At 38.0% G+C, this 21,689-nt stretch overlaps 1 protein-coding gene across 1 annotated transcript in view; it reads left to right on the top strand.

The window, feature by feature from the left end:
* The window catches only part of TRPM5 (transient receptor potential cation channel subfamily M member 5), a 55,691-nt gene that overhangs the window by 26,694 nt on the left and 7,308 nt on the right, over positions 1-21,689 (top strand). Inside the window, exons 12-19 of the mRNA XM_007422230.3 lie at positions 2,429-2,552; positions 5,975-6,120; positions 8,963-9,075; positions 13,896-13,967; positions 16,940-17,219; positions 18,285-18,403; positions 19,298-19,430; positions 20,642-20,816. Of these exons, the coding sequence (XP_007422292.1) occupies positions 2,429-2,552; positions 5,975-6,120; positions 8,963-9,075; positions 13,896-13,967; positions 16,940-17,219; positions 18,285-18,403; positions 19,298-19,430; positions 20,642-20,816 (1,162 nt within the window). The remainder of the gene's footprint in view (positions 1-2,428; positions 2,553-5,974; positions 6,121-8,962; positions 9,076-13,895; positions 13,968-16,939; positions 17,220-18,284; positions 18,404-19,297; positions 19,431-20,641; positions 20,817-21,689) is intronic.

Genomic DNA, 21,689 nt, shown 5'->3' on the forward strand with positions numbered 1-21,689 from the left:
CCAGAAAGCTGTAAAATCACAGCATACAAAATATCATGGCTGAAAATCTTCTTAATATGTTTAAAAATCAAAACTCACAATTCTTTCAGGTACTTTGGCTGGCTGAACCCCTTCTCTGTGTCATCCTACATAAAAACTATTTATGAACAGTATGGGAACCATAGTGACATGCAAATATTTGTTTCAAATGCAGTAAGTGGTTTATTTTTGATAAACCCACAAACTCATTTACTTAATTCACTGTGCTTTACCTGAACCCATGGGAAAGAAGAAATCAGCACGACCCCAAATTTGATTGCCCACACATTAGGTCACGGAGTGCCTGAGGAGCTCTAAAGGACTTATCATTTATTGATCTTTTTCTAGCCCATTTGTATATTATTGGTGATGTTTCTTCTGTAAGCCACTTAGGTTTGTATAGACCAAAATGGCATAAAAGCATTTGAAATCAATAAATGAAATGAATCAATCCCAGGATGACCCAATTAAAGGGAAGACAAAATCTCCCTCCCTCCCTCCCTCCCTCTTTCTCTCTCTCTTTGACAATTCCTGAGATGCTGTCTTCTCCCAAAGGCCATAGTATAGCAGCCTGATTAATTAACTAACTAGATTAAAAACTTCACTTCTCTGTGAAAGTTACCTGAGAATGCTTCTTTTGTGATTTCATGGCCAAGCAGGAAATCTTCGGGTATTTCTGTTTCTGCACAGTTAAGGGTAAAGGTCTACACACATTGTTTCCTTTAGTTAAAAACAAAACCAAACAAAAAGCAGACACAATGTACACAAAACCAAAAACAGAAGTCCTATCCTGCCTGTACTTTAATTTTCAGATTCGTTGCAAAGCTTGAGTGCTTTTGTCATGGCTGAGCAGAAACCGACCAGAGTTTAGATTTACAGTTACAGCAGAAGCAAAAATCTCTGAGAGAGTCTTTAAAAAACGAGCAAAAAGAAGAAGGCTGTTGCAACTTCATTTTTGAAATTGTGGTAAAAAAGAATTGGCTACATTAAACAAATTGCAGTTCAAAATAGGACTTCTGCATCGTGATGGGGTAGCGTAGTAAAAAGAAGCCACCGAGAACTGTTCTTTCTGTGGCCATTGGTTTTAAAACCCAACCCCAGCAAAGCCACGCCGCCAAGTCGGAGGCATCTTAAAATGTCCAACCGATGCTGTGCTTTGACTCTGGGGATTTGTTTTGTATAGTAAGGCACTTAAAAGCTACCAATACTAGTAGATGATTTTGCTTTTAATGTCTCTTTCCTTCTGCATAGTGCTGCCCCCCTTAATTTTTTTTAGCGGTTTATGTATGAGGCTTAAACCACCTTTCAGCAGTTTAAATACCATTTATACCTGGATAATTGTCCGTGAGAATCCCAGAGGCAACTGGTTGGTCACGATGAGAAACAAAATGCTGGATGAAAATGGGTCTTGGCCTGAGGTAGCAGAGTTTATGCTCTTCCTCGCCGTTTCTTTATTTGCCTGATTTAACACTGCCTCCTGTGAACTTTCTCCTTGGCGTGAGCCTTGTCTAGCATGAGGGCTTCAGATGGTGTGGGTGACTGGGCCAAAAGTGCTCTTGACTAAAGTGATCTTTATCCTACTTGTTCTCCTACATGAAGGATGTGCCTGGGATGCAGCCTTTGAAAAATTTCAAGGCTACAGTTTGCCAAGCTGAAATGTCTCTAATTATGGTCATTTCAAGCTGAAACCATTTAGGGAATTTTCATTATAGGTCCCATCTTTCCTTTTCAACTCTTGACCAAGTTCACTCTGCTGAACATAAGCTTATGCTATATATAAGTCTTTAAAGGGCCATAATAGATCTAGTTAGAGAGCCAATTAGGTGTAATGGTTACAGCATCAGGCTAGAAACCGGGAGACCATGAGTTCTAGTCCCGCCTTAGGCATGAAGCCAGCTGGCTGACCTTGGGCCAGTCACTTTCTCTCAGCCCTAGGAAGCAGGCATGGGCAAACCACTTCCAAAATCAAGCCAAGAAAACTGCAGGGACTTGTCCAGGCAATCACGAGGAGTCAGCACTGACTCAAAGGCACACACACATAAGACCTAATTTGCTGTACTTATCATGTGAATGTAACAATGCTTTCTGCTTAATAAAAAGCAGGCCATTGAATCTCCACAGTTATACATTTGACTGAATTTGGGTTTGAATAGTGTAGGGCAGTGTTTCTGAACCTTAGCAACTTTAAGATGTGTGGACTTCAACTCCCAGAATTCCCCAGCCAGCATGCTTAAAGCTACTGAGGTTCAGAAACACTAGTGTAGGCAATACATTTAAAAAAACACAACACAACACAACACTACACAACACAACACAACAAAACAAAACAAAACAAAACAAAACAAAACAAAACACCAAACCTACCTCTTAAGGACATTAACAGAGTAGTTCTACATGTTTTCTTCTTCAGGGTCAAGAAGGAGTCGCTGCAGCTCTGGCTGCCTGCCAAATAGTGCAAGAAATGTCCCGCTTGGAAACAGAGGCGGAAGTGGTACGCAGAATGAAAGACGCAAAATATGACCAGATTGCAGTGGGTAGGTGGATGCAGCCTTCCCAGAGATTCATGCTCAGCCTGTACAGGTCACAATCTGTCACTTTTCCCTTCCCGCCATCAGGATTGGTATATCAGAATTCCAATTAGCAATATTCATTAGAAGGATACTTAGGGTTACAATAGAAGAATTCCAGTAAGTACCTTATTCTCAAACTAGAAACCTATATATAGGCAATCTAAGGTGGCAACATTCTGGTCTGTTCTGTCATGCTTCTGCTTTTGCTGGTTTTAGTAACTGTTGTTAGAGTTCCAATCAGTGTGAGAAGTTATTCTCATTTTGCTTTGGAAGCAATGAGATTTCTGTACCCATAGTACGTGCTTTTCCTGCAGTGTGACACCAACGGTACAGGGGGATTCAGGACTCTTGAAATATAGATTCCATTGTTGTATTTGACCGTCTGTTCTTTATCGCCATTTTGTGCAATAGTAAATAAAAATGTATATTATTGAGTCATCTGAACTGAAAGCTATCAGTTACCACAGTAAATCAAGAAATAGCCATTCATTATTGCTAAAATGGCATTTTTTATACCAAAGGTAGGGATATTTGGGAGGCTGGTGAGCATATCTGGAATTCTGAGAGCGTGCTGTGGTAATCTTACAAAATGGCTGCCAAGGGGTGTTTGTCTATTCAATAAATGGCATTAAGATGACGGAGGTGGCAGGTCCAAAAACAATTTCCAGAAGACAACCTGGGGAGATTATTCTCTATCTTCCACTCTACCCTGACATGATACACTCTGTATATTCATTTACCTTTGTCATATTTCTTGGCAAGTAAGCACATTGCCAAACAAAGCAGTATGCTGTAGTCCCCAACCCAGCTTTTCTTTTTAAAGAATATTTATTGAAGCCATATTTATTTATTTAACTAGAAAATAACTTTTTAAAAATGAGTTGGTGGGACATAGAATTTGGAAGATACCATACTGTCTACCTCTAGCAGAAGGTCTCCTGGGTTTCCATCTCCATCTGTGGTTAGAGATCCAGGGAATGAAAACAGAAGTCTTGTGCAAAACATGTGTTATACTGCAAAGCTATAATACCTCCAGCCATAAGCATCCCTTCCTAAGCAGGATGACATCAAAATGACAATTTTCTGCCCTGCCACACTTCATTGTGAAGTTGTATGGAAGTAAATTAAGGAATTTATGTCATCACATCACAATACACATTTCATCACTTGCCTCTTCTTGTGAAATACTTCAATGAGTTCATTTGTACTTATGGATCCTGGCTTGAATGAAATCTTTCCAGTTTTCTAAATACGAGACAAAAATTGCCTCTTTCTCCTTCCTCTGGACTAGCTGTTGTCCTTTCCTCTGCATTCTTTCTGCCCCTCAATGAAAGTAAAGAAACCCCCTTCTTCCAGATAAGCACTGTTTCCTCCCATTGTTCATTCTAGGTTTGGAATGCAAATACTTTGAGAACTTCCTTCTTTATAAAGTAAGAAGAATTGTGTGAAAGTAATATTTCAAAACAGACAAATCTCTCAATTACCAGGGAGGATGCAGCTGAAGTTTAGGTTTTAAAAATCATTGACTTCTCTTTTTTATATGTAGTTTCTATCGTATCCAGTATGAAATGAACAATCTTCAACATATTTATTTTATTTACTTTACTTCTTTAGATGATAAGATGGTCAAAGAGTTTTCTGTAGAATATTCACATGAGACCTAGTAAAGGTCTCCTTATGAACACTAATGCACATTCATAGAACTTGTCTTTATTAAGGAAGATTCTGATTGAACCACGTTTCCTCTTTAGAGCCAGAGTGGACAGGAGAGACCAAGGTGCAAATCCCATCTCAACTGTAGAAATTCACTAAATGACTTTCTACTAGTTGCTATCTCTTTGTTTAATGTACAGGATTGTTAGGGGAAACAGTGCTATGTAAGTTCCTTAAGAATGGAAGAAAAGTTGGAATATAAATCTAAAAAATAAATGAATTTGTTGAATTTCCATGGGAACAAAATGGCATAATTATTAAAATGGACTCAATCATGCCACAGAAGGGCTGCAGTGAATACGGCCCTTTGGTAGAGCCAGCTTTAGCCATTTACTGCCTTTAATTTGTTGAATTAATTTTGCTTGTCATGTTCTAAAGATTTGGATAGCCTTGTCCTAGTGCAACCATCTAGCTTGCTTGTTCTCTGTGGCTTATTTCAGCCTCTCCCAACCAGGTGCCTTCTCAAAGTACTTATAGACATCCATGGAGATGACCTTGAGGAAAATCTTCAGATACTGTAACAAAACCAAAAAGGTCAGAAGCATTCCTTAAGCCCTGGGAAAGCAGATAGTATTAGGAAGGGATTCAGGCTGGGTCCTCCCTGATTCACTGGAGTATAAGGGGGAGGGCAGGCAAAACACAATCAGACTTGCAAGAGTTAATATAGCCTACCTCAATAAAGCTTAGTTCTACTCTTCTTGTGGAGTCTGTGTCTTGATCTGGGCAACCTCAAAGGGGTGAGAACTTAACTACAATCCCATCATTCTTTACCAGGAAAAGAACTGTCTGTTTAGGTTCAACAAGTAAGAAAGATAGCATTAGTAGTCTTGAAAGAAGTGACAGTGACATTGGTCCTCTAGATTGATAACAAAGTGGTTGGGTAGTGGGGTAGTATTATTTCTTCTTGGGCAAGGTATTTGAGTGATTAGATGCTCTGCAAGTCCCATCAATCCTGACTAAAACTGGTTCCATTTCAGTCTAGATGTTGCAGTGAAACTGAGCTGGGTCATCTGTGTCTTCAAAGGGATAGGGAAAATAGTCCAAAATAATTCTCCAGGGTTTATGGGTGGTTTTCTTTCTTTTTAACCATGGCACCTCTTTCTGTATAGTCTGTATGAACTGGGAATTAGGGGCTGGATTAGATGACGATTAAGATCTCCTTTATCTCTGTATTTCCAACGGTATTTCAGTTTAGCGGTTTTATTCCAAAGGGAAACACAGTTACTGTATCTATTCTATCTAGCCCCATTATCCCAATTAGTGTAGAACAAAAAAAAAAAAGTAAAGCATAAATATAAATATAATATAAATATAAATATATGTATGTAAAATAATTCATAGAAATAAAACCAGTATGCTTTGATTATCATAATTCACTTTTCACGGGCTTCATTTTTACCTTTCATTCTGTAATTTGAGAATGGGTGATCTGGGGAAAAAGCCTTAAAATAATTAGGAACATTTGTAATGTATCTTGGTATCTTGGAACCAGGCCACTTAAAGTAGAAATGAAAGATGTCTGTGCCAGGCACATATATGAAAGGGCATAAATGGACTCTGTAATTTAGTCTGGATCAACATCTCTACTTAAAACATCTGTACTTGGACTCAAAACATAGTCCTAGTACATCATTCTGTTTTCTTGATCTGCATGTTTACTGTTGCTTTGGCAGAATTGTTCAGCGAATGCTACCATGACAGTGAAGAGCGAGCTTTTGCTTTGCTGGTGAGGAAGAATCGATATTGGAGCAAAACTACTTGTCTCCACTTGGCCACAGAAGCAGATGCCAAGTCTTTTTTTGCACACGATGGGGTCCAAGTGAGTACAGTTCAAGGTGTCCCTCTCTGGAAGGTGTTGCAAAATGATAATCAACATTTCAGAAGAAAGAGGAGAGAGCATTGTTACATGTGTACCCAGATTTCCCTTATGGTCACTCATGCGCATGTAGGCTGTAGAGGCACATGGATCTCACTGCCCCCCTTGCTCTATGTGGGTTTTCCAGATAGGTGCAGCTAGAGCATATGAAACAGCCCTAGTCAACAGCCAGGAAACAGAAGCACATGCAAATCACTTTCAATTAAACACTGAGGCATGTAAGATTCTGATGAAATACACAGAGCCCCGATGAATTCAAATCTTTCATAGTGACAATGTACATTTGCTCTTTCACATGGTCATCCCCATTAACCCATCTCCTTCTCAACTAGGCTGTCCGGGCACTAGCTAGAGGGACAGAAGCCACCAAGTCCAGATCCAGAACAACTCAAAGAGTGGCCAGGCTTCAGGACCCCTTTAATCTTCCAAACCCTTGCTTTGTTGATTCACAAGTCTGGTAGCTGTCAATGGGATTAGGGTGGTTTCCATGTGCTCAGCACCCACCTTCCTTTGTTTGTCTTCTGATGACATTCCTCCTTTGATCCTTAACAACTTGATTCTTTCTTATCTACCTCCCCAAGGTATGTTTTCCTGGCTTTTGTCCTCTCTCCATACAGATCTCCTCCGTTTTTAGGTTATGCCAACTTCAACCTAGTCTCACATTTTCACATATCTCCCTCTGAACAGTGAAATCAGATATTAGGGCAGCCTGCAGGCATCAGGAATACTGGAATTCTGATCTTTGGAATTAAAGACATCTATTGGGCTGGGTGGAAGCGAGCCCATAAATGACGGCAATGCCATTGTGATGCACTGTTTTCTTAAAACAAGAACTAAAACTCTCCACCCAATGATATCTGGGAATAAAAAAACAATTGATAACCTCGCCAGGAGAAAATATTCTCAGTGGGATGTAAGAGATAATGTAATTTGGCACTGTGGCATTTAGGGAAAAAACCACAACCGCTGTACCTTTTAAAGGAGTGCAAGTCATTACAACTAGTGCTTCATTCAACGGCTGACTGCTTTCTCACTCCTGGTAACAATTAAGATTGCCCTTTGTTAATAAGGACCATAAATAAGCAAGGTAACATTATTCTACGACTTGTCAGCTCATCAAGAGTCCTAAGGTAGCCTGATAGAAATTAAAACACCATAGAGAGTAAGGGAGATGTTTTTGAAGAAATATGCAAGAACCGTTACCTGGGCAAAGAGGGCTGAAACATCCTTGAAGTCCTGGGAAGCAAGATAATGTTTGGAAGAGACTCAGGCAAGCAAACACCTCCCTGATTTGCTGGGGTAGAAGAAGGAGGGGAAGAAAAGCATAATCAGTCTTGCAAGATTCTATGATCAGAGCCTATCTCAGTATAGTTATAATATATAATATAATATAATATAAGTTGAAATAATAATAATAATAATAATAATAATAATAATAATAGTAGTAGTAGTAGTAGTAGTAGTAGTAGTTCTAGTCTTCCTGAAGAGTTGATTTTCTGGTCTGGTCTAGTGGGGCTGACAAACACATATAGTAAATGTTTAAATGCAACAATACAGTGGAACCTCGGTTTACGAACTTAATTTGTTCCGTGACTCTGGCCGCACCCCGAATTGGTTGCACCCCGAAGCAAATTTCCCCATAAGGTTCAATGTAATTACCGTTAATCTGTTCTGGCGTGGAGGACAGGGAGGCGGCTATTGCTTGGAGGGAGAGTCCCCCTCCCTACGACCATGTGTCAGGGGCGGAAAAATGGCCGCGGACCACGTGTCAGGGGCGGAAAATGGCCGCGGACCATGTGTCAGGGGCGGAAAAATGGCCACGGACCGTGTCATGGGAGGGAAAATGGCCGCGTATCCTGTTCGTACCCCGAGGCAGAGTTCGCAAACCAAGGTAAATTTTTGCGGCCGGAGCTGGTCGTAACCCGAAAAGTTCGTTAACAGAGGCGTTCGTAACCCGAGGTACTACTGTACTGAGGATTTTACAAATTACATAAATATAGATACAAAGCAACGGAGAAGCCATTTCAAGAATCTAACCTCAGCAGGAGTCATTATTTTATTTTATATATGTTATTTTTAAAAATAATTTCTATGGCCACCCATCTCACAACAGTGACTTCTTAAATAGAAAAAAGTTCTACCGAAATAGACTCAGCAAACCAGCCAGATATGTGTCACTGCACAGTAAAGGTGGGCAGCCCCAGGTATGAACTCCCAATCCTACTTTTTGCCCTCCAAAATTGTCATCCAAAAATGGCAGTAAGCTGCAAATTATAGTGGTTTGGTTTTTTACTTTATAAAAGGAATAAGCAATAAAATAGGTATAAGACTCTCGGAGGCTGATTAAAAAAAAAAAAAAAAGCAGGGACAGTCCTCAGCTACACACAAAAGAAGTCTGGTTCTCCTAAATAAAAAGCTTCATAGAGATCATGAAGGACTGGCTAGCCTCACGAGCTAGTTTTAGAGGAAATAGGTGGGAAGAAACAGATACCTTGGCTTTGCTTCTGACAGTGAAATGTATGTCTTGCTTTCCTGCAAAACTATTTGTACTCATTCCAGAGTTTTCCTGAAGATCTTCTTGTGGTGAGGAACCCATGAGATGAAAAGTTGAAAAACACATTCAAATTGAACAGCTTTAGTCTCTTGGGTTTAATAAAAGAGCCAAGCATCATGATTTATTTTAAGGTTTTCTTTTTTATTATAAGTTTTTATTGAGCAAAATCAAATGTATTTGTATATCATTTGTTTCTTATACCCATTCAGATCTATCTTCTCTTAATTTCAGGCGTTTCTGACAAAAATTTGGTGGGGAGACATGTCAACATCCACTCCAATTTTGAAGCTGATCTGTGGATTTGGGTGCCCTTTCCTGATTTACACTAACTTGATTTCATTCAGGTATGAACCATAGATTCTTTTGTCTCAAGAGAAAGAAAAAAAGTGAATGTAAACATAGTGACTGTAATGGTATGAGGGAATGACTTTGGGAGATAGGAGGAATAGCCACAGCCTAGACAACAGTCAGATAAATGAGTCTGAAGGAGGAGGTGTGGTGAAAGAGTCTCAGAAGGGACCCTCCCTAGTTTTCAGGAGAGTAAAAGTGAGGGACAGGAGGGGTACTTTCAGACTTGCAAGATTCTGTTAATGTAACCTTACAATAAGTATAGAACTAGTACTCCTGGATGTGCTTCTTGTCTGGACTACTTTGCGAGGCTAACAGTGACCTCCAAACACTGAAGTGACAATAGATCATGTTCCTTCTGTAGTCTGAAAATAAAATATTATATTTTCCCCATTTAAGAAATGTTTATAGAGACAACTTTGCTCTTTATATGTGTAATTAGAGTATATTTCAAAATTGGAGAAACCAAACTTTCTGTCACACACAATCTAGCCCTCTGTTCCTGACTTCTGCTTTCCCCTTTAAAGATTACTTATTAGACCAAGGCATCAGTGAAGAGGGCTTGGGGAAAGTGATAGCTCCAAAAGACCATGAGAACATTTTGTCCAGGTGAATTACTGATGCAAGAGTCCACCCCCGCTGTATCTGACTGGCAATGGAAGGGGAAGAGCTTGGGGAATCAAGAGTTGGGTGGGGGTCAGAGTGAGATACCAGATTCAGATTACTTAGAAATAAAATTGTTTCTTAGCATTTAGAAATAGCTCTTTTTATCACTGAGCCAAGTTATTACAGACAGGAATCAGGTTATTTGATCTTTATGACAGATAGAAATGGTTAATGAATTTCTTCCTGCCATTCCAGATGCAACCAGAGAAAAAGATGTTGTTGTTTTAATTTCTGCATATTATGCTGTTCTTTTAGCTTCTGCTAGGAAGGAAGAAAATGGCCAAGGATAAGTTTGGGTTATAGTTTAGAATTACAGTTAAGTTTCTTTATTTGTCTGTGACTGGAGCATGCATTTATGTACTTGGTGCAAGGATAATGGAAGTTTTCCTCTTCAGATTCCTTTCTAACTCTTTTTGTCAGGGGAAAAACATCATCTACCTTTACTAAATTATTTGTGATCCCTTATCTTGCTACCTATTATATGGCGGTGGGCGAGTGTTCACAATTTTCAGAATTCCAGCTGGCAAAACATTATGTCCTCCCAAGGTTTAGAACAATGTTATTCCAGGATATGGTACCACAGCCTTCCTAATTCTATCATATTAAGAGATGATTGTATTTTACAAGATCTCTCCATTGCACCAGGTTTTCATTATGCCTGTATTGTATTCTCCTTTGAAACCAAGCATTCAACTCTCCTACCCTGCTTTCTATGCTATTTATTAATTTATGAATCAAATTTATAGGCTGCTCAACTCATGGTGATTTTGGGAGGTAGGTTAGCATAGAAACTGTTATAGATGATATTCCTTTGCAAATGTCTGCAGTGCATACATACTCCCTAATGGCCTTTTAGTATATTTGATTAGCTATCGTATTTTAAACTCTGCCTTTTCAGCCAATTTCCCCTCTACTGCATTTGGACGGGGCATGAACATACACGTATACACAGAAGTAGACCTTCCTTTTAGGCCAAGCGATCTCAAGCTGGATTCTGTCTAAGTTCTGCTTTCTCCATCTGTCCGCTTTAAAACAGCTATGCTATGTGAGTGATAGAATCAAGCAGTTGGAAGGGGCGAACTTTACAGGCACCACTTTTCTGAGCGTATAAACCTAACAGCCACTAGGCAACAGATCACTACAATTGATGTAGAGATAATTAGCCGAGTGACTCTGTCCTTTTATCTGCTTTTCTTGTGTAGAAGTCTTACATTTTTGCATTTGCCTGTGTAACTTGCCTTTGTGGGTTAAACTGATATCTTTAGTGCTTTCATCACTTCCATCCTCTCTCAGATTAGTTGCCTCTTTCTCTTGTGATGTACGCAGTTCAGGTTCTCACTTGATTTGCTCTGTCTCCATAATGGAGAACACACTGCAGGTTCTTTGCCATTGATAGACTTGTGCAACTTAGACTTTCCTATCATAATGTTATTTCGTAAATCAAACTCCATTTGTTTTCATGCAAGAACCAGCCTCAAGAATGCTTTCTCATAATGGTTGTGTTCCTAACTTCTCTCGCTGCACATTCTTTCTGCTGTATAAAACTATCTGTATCTAGCAAAGGTTATTTGGCCCAGAACAGAAAGAGATTTAAAGATTAGATAGAAAGAGATTATATATATATATATATATATATATATATATATATATATATATATATATAAAAGAATGCTTATTGGTCCGCTAAGTAGGCAAATTAAGCAGTCAGAATGGCTACCAGTCATCCAGCAAGTAGAGCTGATTCTATGCAGTTGCTAAATGACAGAAGATGGTTCCTTGAATGAAAAAGCTGCTGAATAGTCTTAGGGTAGCACATGTGCTGGAAAAACAAAAATAAACAAAAATTAGGTAAAAGCAAGAAGAATGGATTTTGTAAACATAAAAATCACGGGACATCTAATCCTGAATGTGATTCCCTACTTATGAACATTATGGATATGCATATTGCAAAATATATTTACATTGCATTTACAATACATTGCAGGGACTGTTTCAGCAGAGCAGCATAACTTCTCAAATATTTTTAATGTTGCAATTCTGCAACAAGAGCTCAAAGTTGTAAATGAAATGTTTGCAAGGAACTTAGGGGTTCCTTTCTGGAAATTTCAAAGCAGTTGGAAAGACAAAATGTAACATTGCCAGAAGTCGTTGAAATAGGCTTATTAGGATATTTGGGACCAATGCACTCAGAAATTTCTTTTAAGACTGTCTGCTACCATAAAAATGGGTTTAAAAGAGGAGATAGAAGAGAATACAACTGAGAATCAGGCTGTTTTGGATTTGGATTTAAAAATGACAAGTTATAAGAATGATATGGAAAAAGATGTTACACTGGATTTACAAATGAAATCAGCTGATGTCTTAGTAACCAAAAGGGACACACAAATAATAAATCAGAAGTGTCTTGGCCAATCCTGGTCTTACAAAAGAGATATGTTATGCTCATGAAGGAGTTCCTGAGAAAAGAAAAAGAGGAAATGAAATAACTTTTTAAAGGAAATAAACATCAAGATTTTTTTTAAAAAAAGGAATATAAAGTTAGCTTATTTGATCAAGGTTAAAATATATATGATGTTGTTTCTAGTTGCCCTTTATGGGTTTTTCTTGACCAGTACTGAATAACGAGGCTTTAAAAATTTGTTTATAGATAAGATATGGGAGACAGTTTTTGTTATATTTTCAGAGGCAATGATAAACTATGGTGTTAAAAGGAAAGGAAAGGATTACAAAGTTGGCTTATCTAAATATAGATGTTGTTATTTCTCCTACTTGTTGAACCTGTGAAGGAGTTTCTGAGAGGAGACAAAAAGAAAATGATAAGAAATCATATTGTGGGACACTGTTTGAACAGATTAAAGATAAGAGATATGGGAAGAAGAGGGTTTTTTGCTATATTTTTAGAGGAAATGGTAAGTTACTGTGTTAAAGGCAAACAAAAGCAATATGAAACTGATTTATTTGATTAAGGTTAAAATATATATGTTATTTCTGGTAACTCTTAATAGACTTTTGCTGATTAAGACTGAATGACGAGGCTTTATAATTTGCTTATAGATAAGAGATGAGATATGGGAAGAAGAGATCTTTCGATGAAATGTTAGAGAAGGTGATAAGATACTGAAACTGTACTTGTCTTGATGAAGAGGGAAGTCATTTCTTTATGTATCTTTTTTCCTTTTCTCTTTATTTCTTTTCTCTTTTTCTCTTTCTCTTTTTCTTTTTCTCTGCACTTTTTCTTTTTTCTTTTTATATTTTTATTATTTTGTATTAGATTTTTATCTTTGTCTTTTCAAACTTTAATAAAAATTATTAAAAAAAAATAAGGGCGCCGCCAGTAGAAAGCTTTTTATATATTCTGTTTGAAGCTATGTATCAGCAGTCTGGTTTGAAGTTGGCTCAGAAGGAATGCATTCCTTTTATAGAGACCTGGTTGTCCCAAAACATCTCCCTGCGCCTTGTGAAGCTAAGGTTCATTTGCTCAGAGTATCATCTCATCCACATCTTGAGACCTTCCAGCTTCTTGGGGCTAACTGGCTTTGTGCAGCATCCACACGGGTGTTGATGGTGGTATCCAAACAGGCAAGATGGCAGATGTGGTGTTACAATTCCAGCCCTGCTCCTTTGTCCTGGTGTCTGCCATTTTGCCTATTTTGGCCCTTGCCAATGCCACTACTTCAACAGAAAACTGTCTTGGAGATGTTTGCTTTGAGCTTCCACACCTAACAATCTAAATTGCAGTTCCAGGACCTCACAGCTGTTTTCCCCCCATGTCCTTGGACAAAAGTGTACCATAACTGCCAGCTCCACACGTACATTATCTACCAGGCTATTTAGGTGCAGTATGATCTACGGAGATTTATTTGATTTGCCTATTAACCATCTCAGAAGTATGATTCTGCTAGTATTCATTTGGATTTGTCATTTATGCTGATGTAAATCTAGGTTTTTAATAAGACAATTCGTTATTTGTTTTTATAATATTGTTATTCGTGTGTGCATTTTTTTAAAAGTATGGCTCAAAAATGTGCAGAGAGCATCTGTTACTGTTGCTTAGCTGTATAAATCTCAACAATGAAAATGGTGTCCTCACTTCAACTGTGAAAAAACAAATTTGTTTTCAATATCATGCACTAAATCTATTTCTTTGCAGAGAAGAGACACAATCAGCGGAGGACCCAGAATCATTCAAAGATCTTGACAGCCTTGCTATGGAAAAGACATTGCTGTCCCACGCAAAAAAGAAGTAAGGTCACATATTAATATAATTTGGAAAGTTTACTTTAGAACAAGAAAAAAAAAACAGATTACACATTTTGGGCATCAATAACAACTAGAGAAAACACAAACCCAAAAGGCAGCTATCTGGGAGATTTTTAATTCACATGCACTGCAGTAACTGACTGTAAGATCAAGACTGTATCTCTGTTTTCTTAGAAAATGGAATATGTAAACAGCACAGCATTTTTAAAGAACAATAACTTCAGTCATTACTGAGACTTAAAGGAATGGTATATTTTCTTACTAGAACATAATGAGGCCAAAGAATGAGACCTACAGTACTGTAAATGATTCTTAAATAGTGGTCCCTAGAAAACTCAGATAATAACCTGGGCTGGCCTGTTAAACAATTTTATTACTTGAGTTATACCTTTTCCTTTTCCTTTTGTTTTAAGTGATGAATATAAGTGATGGTAAACAAGGGTCACTTATGGTATATGACATCTCTTTGATCCTGTATCAGCAGAATGTAATTGCAAGGAATGAAGTGATAAAAGTGAAGTTAGGTACCATTCAAAAGATGCTGGAAGAACATTGCTTGGGGAGCAAACAGATTTTTTTTGAAGAAAGAACCACATATAAAATGACTGATAGTGATATAGTTCTTCCATTGTAAAATACTTGTCTCTAGAAACATTTTTTAAAAGATGGATTTATTAATCATAATTGTATGATTCTCCAACCATCTTAATATAGAATGCAATTTAAAATTGATGAAGGATGTACTTTTTCTTATAATGGAGAAGCTATACTTTACTAGACATTTGAATTGCCCAATGTGATATGGTTTAAGAGTTATTTTTATGAGTATGAAAATCTACCTGCACAAATGCTGTAGAATATGGAGAAAAATACAGCATGTCAGCACACATCCACAAGTCATAAATGTGTTGCTTCCTGTTCTGCATATATTGAAATGTTTCATAGGGCAGGAGGGCTTTCCATCATTATGTTTTCAGTATTAAATTACTGTATGCCTTTTTGCAGAAATCTATTTTCAAAGATCTAGATGTTTAAAATTTTTTGAACCAGTCCTATTAATGCTCTCCTCCAAAGAGAACAAAATCAATATTATGATTATAGAAGTTTGATCATTGGGAATGATTCTCTTTGCAACTCCAATTCTCAGTGAACGTGCAAATTCAAGAAACTTTTGCATTGTTTTATGACATATATCCATTGTCCCTAAGCTCCACTGAAATCAGTGGGATGTGCAGCCAAGCAAATAGGTAATTAAGGAGATTGTTGGGCTCAGCCTCTAGTTAGGATTCCAAATACTTGGCTTACTTTGGCTAAAATATATACATTCTTTGTGCATCACTTAAATATTTTTCTTATAAATAGCAAGATCTAAATCTACCACCTTGGGAAGCTTGGATCCATTATTCATGTACAAAGAGAGGGTTTGTGTTTTTTTAAGCATGCTGAAAAAAATCAAGCTTTAATAGTCTCTAGGTAGCTTGAACTCTGCTTCCTTTACTGTTTCTTTAATGGTGAATTTTAATACAATATCCATCCTGTCCACCTTTGCTTCTCTCTGAGAATCCTGCAGTGAAATGTAACTGCAGTCTTTTAATATTAGTTTGTTGCTATGGGAATGGTTGGGATGAGGACTCATATCAGATGTATATATAACCTCACTGCAGACTTGCTCACACAGAGCTCAGAAGAAGAACACTTCATCATGGCTATAGTTAATGTTTAATAAGCATGCCAAGGGGAAATTTAAAAACTGTGGTGGAAGTCAGTTGTCTTGAGCATCATATGAAAGCTTTCTTTCTATACACGCCCTTCAATGTAGAATCAACTCCTAATGTTCATTATCATTCATCATCAGTCACACTATGAATTACAGAAGAGCAATAGAAATATAAAATAACCAGAAGAGATGCTATATCAGATGAAATCCAGCAGAAGCCCCATTACCAGGTGTGTTAATGAAAGTATGCTATCATTAAAGCTGTTTGTCCATTGGAGAACACTCCATGGACCATAGCATAATTTGGATCTTCTCTTCTGAAAGTGGAAGTCATTCAGCCTCCAGATGCATCTACAGAGGCTTCTTCAATAGATGAGGCTTCTTCTGAAGAAGATGCTGTGGCATCAGAGTTCCAATGTCAATAAAGACAAAAAGATGGAAGGCTCTTTCACACAGAGAGCTCTCTACCCTGTTGTAATCCTGTGCCTGTCAACTCAGAAGTAAGCTATGTTGCATTCAGTGAGAGTTACTCTGGAAATCGATTTACAGGGTTAAAATGTTAATGCTACTGGCCCCCACAAAGCTTTCATTAAATGAGCTACTCACCTACTTAGATGTTTGTTATCATAAATCTCTTCTGATTATGCTTGCCCCATTATCATAAATGCAGTTTAGAAATGCTGTTTAGCATTTTTCAATTAATTAAGGGTCACTTTAGAAAGAATGTGATGCCACCACTAGATACATAGATTGGTAAATTTGACCTGCTGTGAGATTTGCACTCATCAAATCTTTTGATGCTATTTGCTGTTCCTAATAGATGGATCATAGGAACTCATCCCTGAAATATTATGAACTCGTGTCAATATGATCTGAATCCCAGGGAAAAGTATTGAGTATGTACTGATCAACTTACTACTGGAATCAATGAGAACAATCTAAGTCTTTCCAGTGAAGTCAAGGTTTCATTGGTTTTCCTTATTAAAAAGATGTATTAAATATCACCGTACTTTGATAAGGTGGGGAATAAAGTAAGTTACATATAGTAATTACAGAGCATTGGAAAGGGGGAAAAAAACCCTATCTGGATTCTGCTGTTTAATTTTTATGGAAGAATTTGGGAAAATAGAATGATCAACATTTCTCTAAAGCCAATCCGAGCATCTTACAATATAACTGTACTTTGCAGACCCATGTTGAGAAACGCACTGCTACAGTCTATTCTTTCACTTTTGCAGGGCTGATGCCAAACCAGAAACAGAATCTGCTTCTGAGAATATAGCACGTGCAACATTTATGTTTACACGCTGGAAAAAATTCTGGACCGCTCCTGTCACAGTCTTTATGGGGAATGTTGTTATGTACTTTGCGTTTCTCTTTCTATTTGCCTATGTCCTCTTAGTGGATTTTAAACCACCTCCACCTAAAGGTCCATCTGTCCAGGAGAATGTACTCTACTTCTGGGTCTTTACACTAGTCTTGGAAGAAATCAGACAGGTTGGTAATTTACTCTGCACTGTCAGCTGTGTGGCTAAATATATCAGGTCAGCCCAGACCCTTTTTCTGACCCTAAACAAGTGAAGATCACAGCAGGAAAAGCAAGGAGAGAAATGCCAGCATTTTGCCATATACGCTATGATCCTGATCCACACTGGAGCTCCTGTGCTGAAAGATTTATACAGCCAAGGGGAAATGTGTATCATGGGTCCGTCTAGATTATTAATGGCTTCCGGAAGCAGAAATCTGCAAGTAGCCGATAAGACTAAATTATTGCATTACTTCAACTGTTTCATATCTTTTCCTCTTCCTTTCCTTTGAAGGGAAACTGTATATATCTCCCATTTACAACTGCAGCTGTGCAAAAGCCTTGAGCCACAGTCAATATTTTAATACGGTTAATTCATTAAATACAATCAATTTTGGCAAAGTAAAAATAGAAAGGGGTTTAGGACCGATTGCTGAGAACACATCAGCAAGTAGTGATCCCATGCAGGCGCTTCGCTTAGTCCATGCTGAGTTTCAAATGCAGCAACCATGCCATCATAGTTGTGAGGATGCGGTAGCTTCAGTGATGAATTGCTCCTGGGTTTGTTACTGCAAATATAGATCCACAAGTATTCCCATGGTGTATCAAACTGGTGAATGAAGACTTTGTCAGGACACAGGAGCATTAAAGTGGTAGGTTCCCTCTCCCCCACAAAAGCCACAAATCACAAAGCCTCATAATGTGTTTTCCAGTGTATAGTTCAGAATTAATTAACTGAGTTTGGGATGCCATAGATTCCATCTAGGGGTGTCAAGTATAGGTTGGTGTGATCCACATGGCTATGGCACACGGGCCATCCAAGCCCATAAAAATGACTTTCCAGGCAATAGGACACTCATGAATGAAAGGCCTTTTAGTAATTCAGATGCACACAGAAACGGCTAGTAAAAAAGGGTCCTTAGTTGACCAACAAATACATTGCAGTGGTCACATATTTCATACTCAAATTATGTTTGAAATGTTAAACTAGTGATGAGGAAATGAAAGTGTTTAACATAATAGTTGTTAACTTGCAGAGTTTCTTTACTGATGGAGGCATGACTCTAATAAAAAAATTCAAGCTGTACGTAGAAGATAATTGGAACAAGTGTGATGTGCTGGCTATTTTGTTGTTCATCATTGGAATCACTTGCAGGTATGTGGATTCATATGTCCCTGCCCTTTTTTTAAAAAAAAAATGATATTCCAGGTAACAAGAGGAGAAATAATACTGTGATAAGAAAAAGTCCAAAAAGACACTAAGTGGCCAAGCATGGGAGATATCCACCATAAGTGGAAAATCCGAAAAGATCACCAGTTCAGAATCACGGATGCCTTGGGGGTAAAACAAGAAATAACTATTCAATTCTTGTAAGAATTGGAGGATACCTGGAGAAATTCAATCAGTGCAAATCATAACAGGAGAGCTATAATTATCAGCAGTAACACATGGTAGATGACTGTTATTCTTCATGATATAGTTGCTAAAGCTCTTCTCCAGGGGCAACAAGGCTATTTGTTATTATTTAGCTGCCTTTATCTGAGTTTTTAATCCAGCCAGAATCACTGTTATGCAAGATCGACTGCCATATAAATGGAATAAATAAATGCATAACAAATAAATAAATGTGCACAATAAGGAACTTATCATGCCTAAAAAACCAACACTAGTTGCTAGTTATTTTCTGGGCAACTGGTGATTTGTCATGAACTTGGGCAAGATTAGCAAGAGAGTCCTGTAAGGATTCCCCCACTTTCAGAAGATTGTTCTTTGGGAATATGGAGAGAGCATTATTTGCAAGTTATGGTGCCTAGACGCTTGGGAGCAGAACTTTATACCTGTATTTAGAAAAGGAGTTGGTTTGAGCTGTTTTACTCTGATGTTAATAGTTATGTGTTTGTGTTTTCATTGGGCCTTGTTATTGTGTTCCTATTTTATTTTACTTTATTTTTGCATTGTTTTCATGATAGCTGCCTTCATCCTCTTGTCAGGATTGAAAAGGAAGGCATAAGTTAAATATCAGTACAGGAATGTTTCTTTTCCCCGCAGAATGTTTAATTCAACCTTTCATGATGGTCGAACAGTACTAGCAATTGATTTTATGGTGTTCACTCTGAGACTAATTCACATTTTTGCCATTCATAAGCAACTGGGCCCAAAGATCATCATTGTAGAAAGGATGGTAAGTACAACATTTCAGAGAGGAATGAAAACAAATTGGGTTGGCCTGGTTTTCAATCCAGCTCAGGGAAAATTATGCAATGTCCTATTAATTTTGGATGGGTCTCCTAAGTATTGTTAAATCCAACCCATGATATAGTAAATGCCTTTATTAATATGTTGACTTACTAAGACATCTACAAGAGGCCCCCCTGAAGATTTCCTTGCTGTCAGTGTGTTGCTTGCCTGGCACACAGAAAAAGCCCTTCCCCTCCCACGCTCCATGTCTCCCACTCTGTGTTTAGAAAACTGCCAAGCTGCTTCTTTCTTGCTTTTCATGATTGCTTCATTTTACTTTTTATCTCAACTTAACTTTTAAAACTCTATTTGAATTGTTGTTAGCCATCTTGAATATTGTTTTGGAGAGAAAGTCAGTATATAATGTCGAAGAAATAAAAATAATTTATACATTTGGGAAATGCTTACATTTATATTATCAATACAATATAAAATGCTTACAATATATTTAAAGACACTTCTGCTTGTTTGGAAGTTAAAAGAAAGAGAAAGCCCTGATTACAGCAGAAGGAACTTCTCCTGCAAAAGCCACAGGAAATTAACTTCTCTTTCCAACATTTTTATTATTTTTTTAAAATTATTTTTGGTGCCTTCAAGTCAGCCTTGACTCCTGGTGACTGCCTGGACAAGTCCCTGAAGTTTTCTTAGCAAGATTTCAAAAGTGGTTTGCCCTTGCCTGCTTCCTAGGACTGAGAAAGAGTGACTGGCCCAAGGTCACCCAGCTGACTTTGTGCCTAAAGCAGGAATAGAATTCACACTCTCCCAGTTTCTAGCCTAGTGGTGCCTTAACCACTACCCCAAACTCCTTTCCAATATACCTTCTTGGATTACACTTTGTCAAGTTCTTCGAGGAATCTAATCTGAAAATAGGTCATGTGTTGGGACCTGTGGACTGGCTGTGATCTCCAATGGTGAATAAAAGGCACTCTGAATATATTCACTTATTCCAAGAGGAAACCAAAACATCTTTCAGGCTTCAGTTAAAGCCTCCATGTGATTTATTACATGCTGAATCCATTGTGTTTCTCTTTGAATGTTTTTAATCCAGTTGCTCCCAACCTGGCTCATCCAGATGTGTTGAGACTATAGCACATCCAGAGGGCACAACGTTGGGGGAAGACAGCTTCAGATTTCAGTTCTGCATTTCTTTTACAGATGAAGGATGTTTTTTTCTTCCTTTTTTTCCTGAGCGTGTGGCTTATTGCATATGGTGTGGCCACACAAGCTTTGCTTCATCCTGATGACAGTCGTGCCGAGTGGATTTTCAGGAGGGTCCTTTATCGTCCCTACCTTCAAATATTTGGACAAATTCCACTGGATAAAATAGATGGTGAGTTTAGTTTATAGTACCTCAGCAATCCTCCCTTTTGATTAAAGGGGCTTTGTCAGATAATAATAATAATAATAATAATAATAATAATAATAATAATAATAAGAAGAAGAAGAAGAAGAAGAAGAAGAAGTCAATAGCATTCTCTTTGCACTGTATCTGAAGTCATCTGTACTGTAATGCTTTTACTGCATTCATCATGATTAATGGGATAATCCACTGTGATTAAACACGGAGCAATTCAAAACTTAACATGGTGCTGATTTGCACAGTTATTATAAGTCCCATTCTGAATCATACCAACCAGCTAAAAACACGTGGTCCCATGTGGGTATAGCCATCATTTATATAAGATAAAGGCAGCAGCAGGAGGCAAATGTGAAAGCATTTTGGCTGAGCTATGGCAATGTTAAATATAGCCTGCCCTATTCCTTCACCTTGAAAATCAGTCTTAAAAGTTTGGATTCAGGTTTAGATTAGATTCAGTAATATCAATGTGATTAACGATAGGTTCCTCTGAGTCCTTTGTCTCAGCTGGTGTGTTTCTTCAGAAGTTCTGACAGGAATGGCAATGTATGTGTTCAGTTGTCCTCTTGCTACAACTTTTTATTTCTCTGTTAAATTCTGTTCCACTTGGAGGCTCTGATTCTTAGGCCTGTCCCTTACAGATGCTGCTGCTCAGGGTCAGCTGCCTCAGTTCACCTGATTCCTTGGTAAACTCAATGTAGTGAAACCCTGTTTTAGCAAATCATTCTGAAGCCTTAACAATTTCAATCATTTGCTTTGTTTTTCCCTTCCCTTCCCTTCCCTTCCCTTCCCTTCCCTTCCCTTCCCTTCCCTTCCCTTCCCTTCCCTTCCCTTCCCTTCCCCTCC

The sequence above is a fragment of the Python bivittatus genome, unplaced genomic scaffold (assembly GCF_059951505.1).
Source record: "Python bivittatus isolate LINGU-HERP-01145 unplaced genomic scaffold, Pbiv_v1 ctg000480_np1212, whole genome shotgun sequence".
NCBI classification, from domain to species: Eukaryota; Metazoa; Chordata; class Lepidosauria; order Squamata; family Pythonidae; genus Python; species Python bivittatus.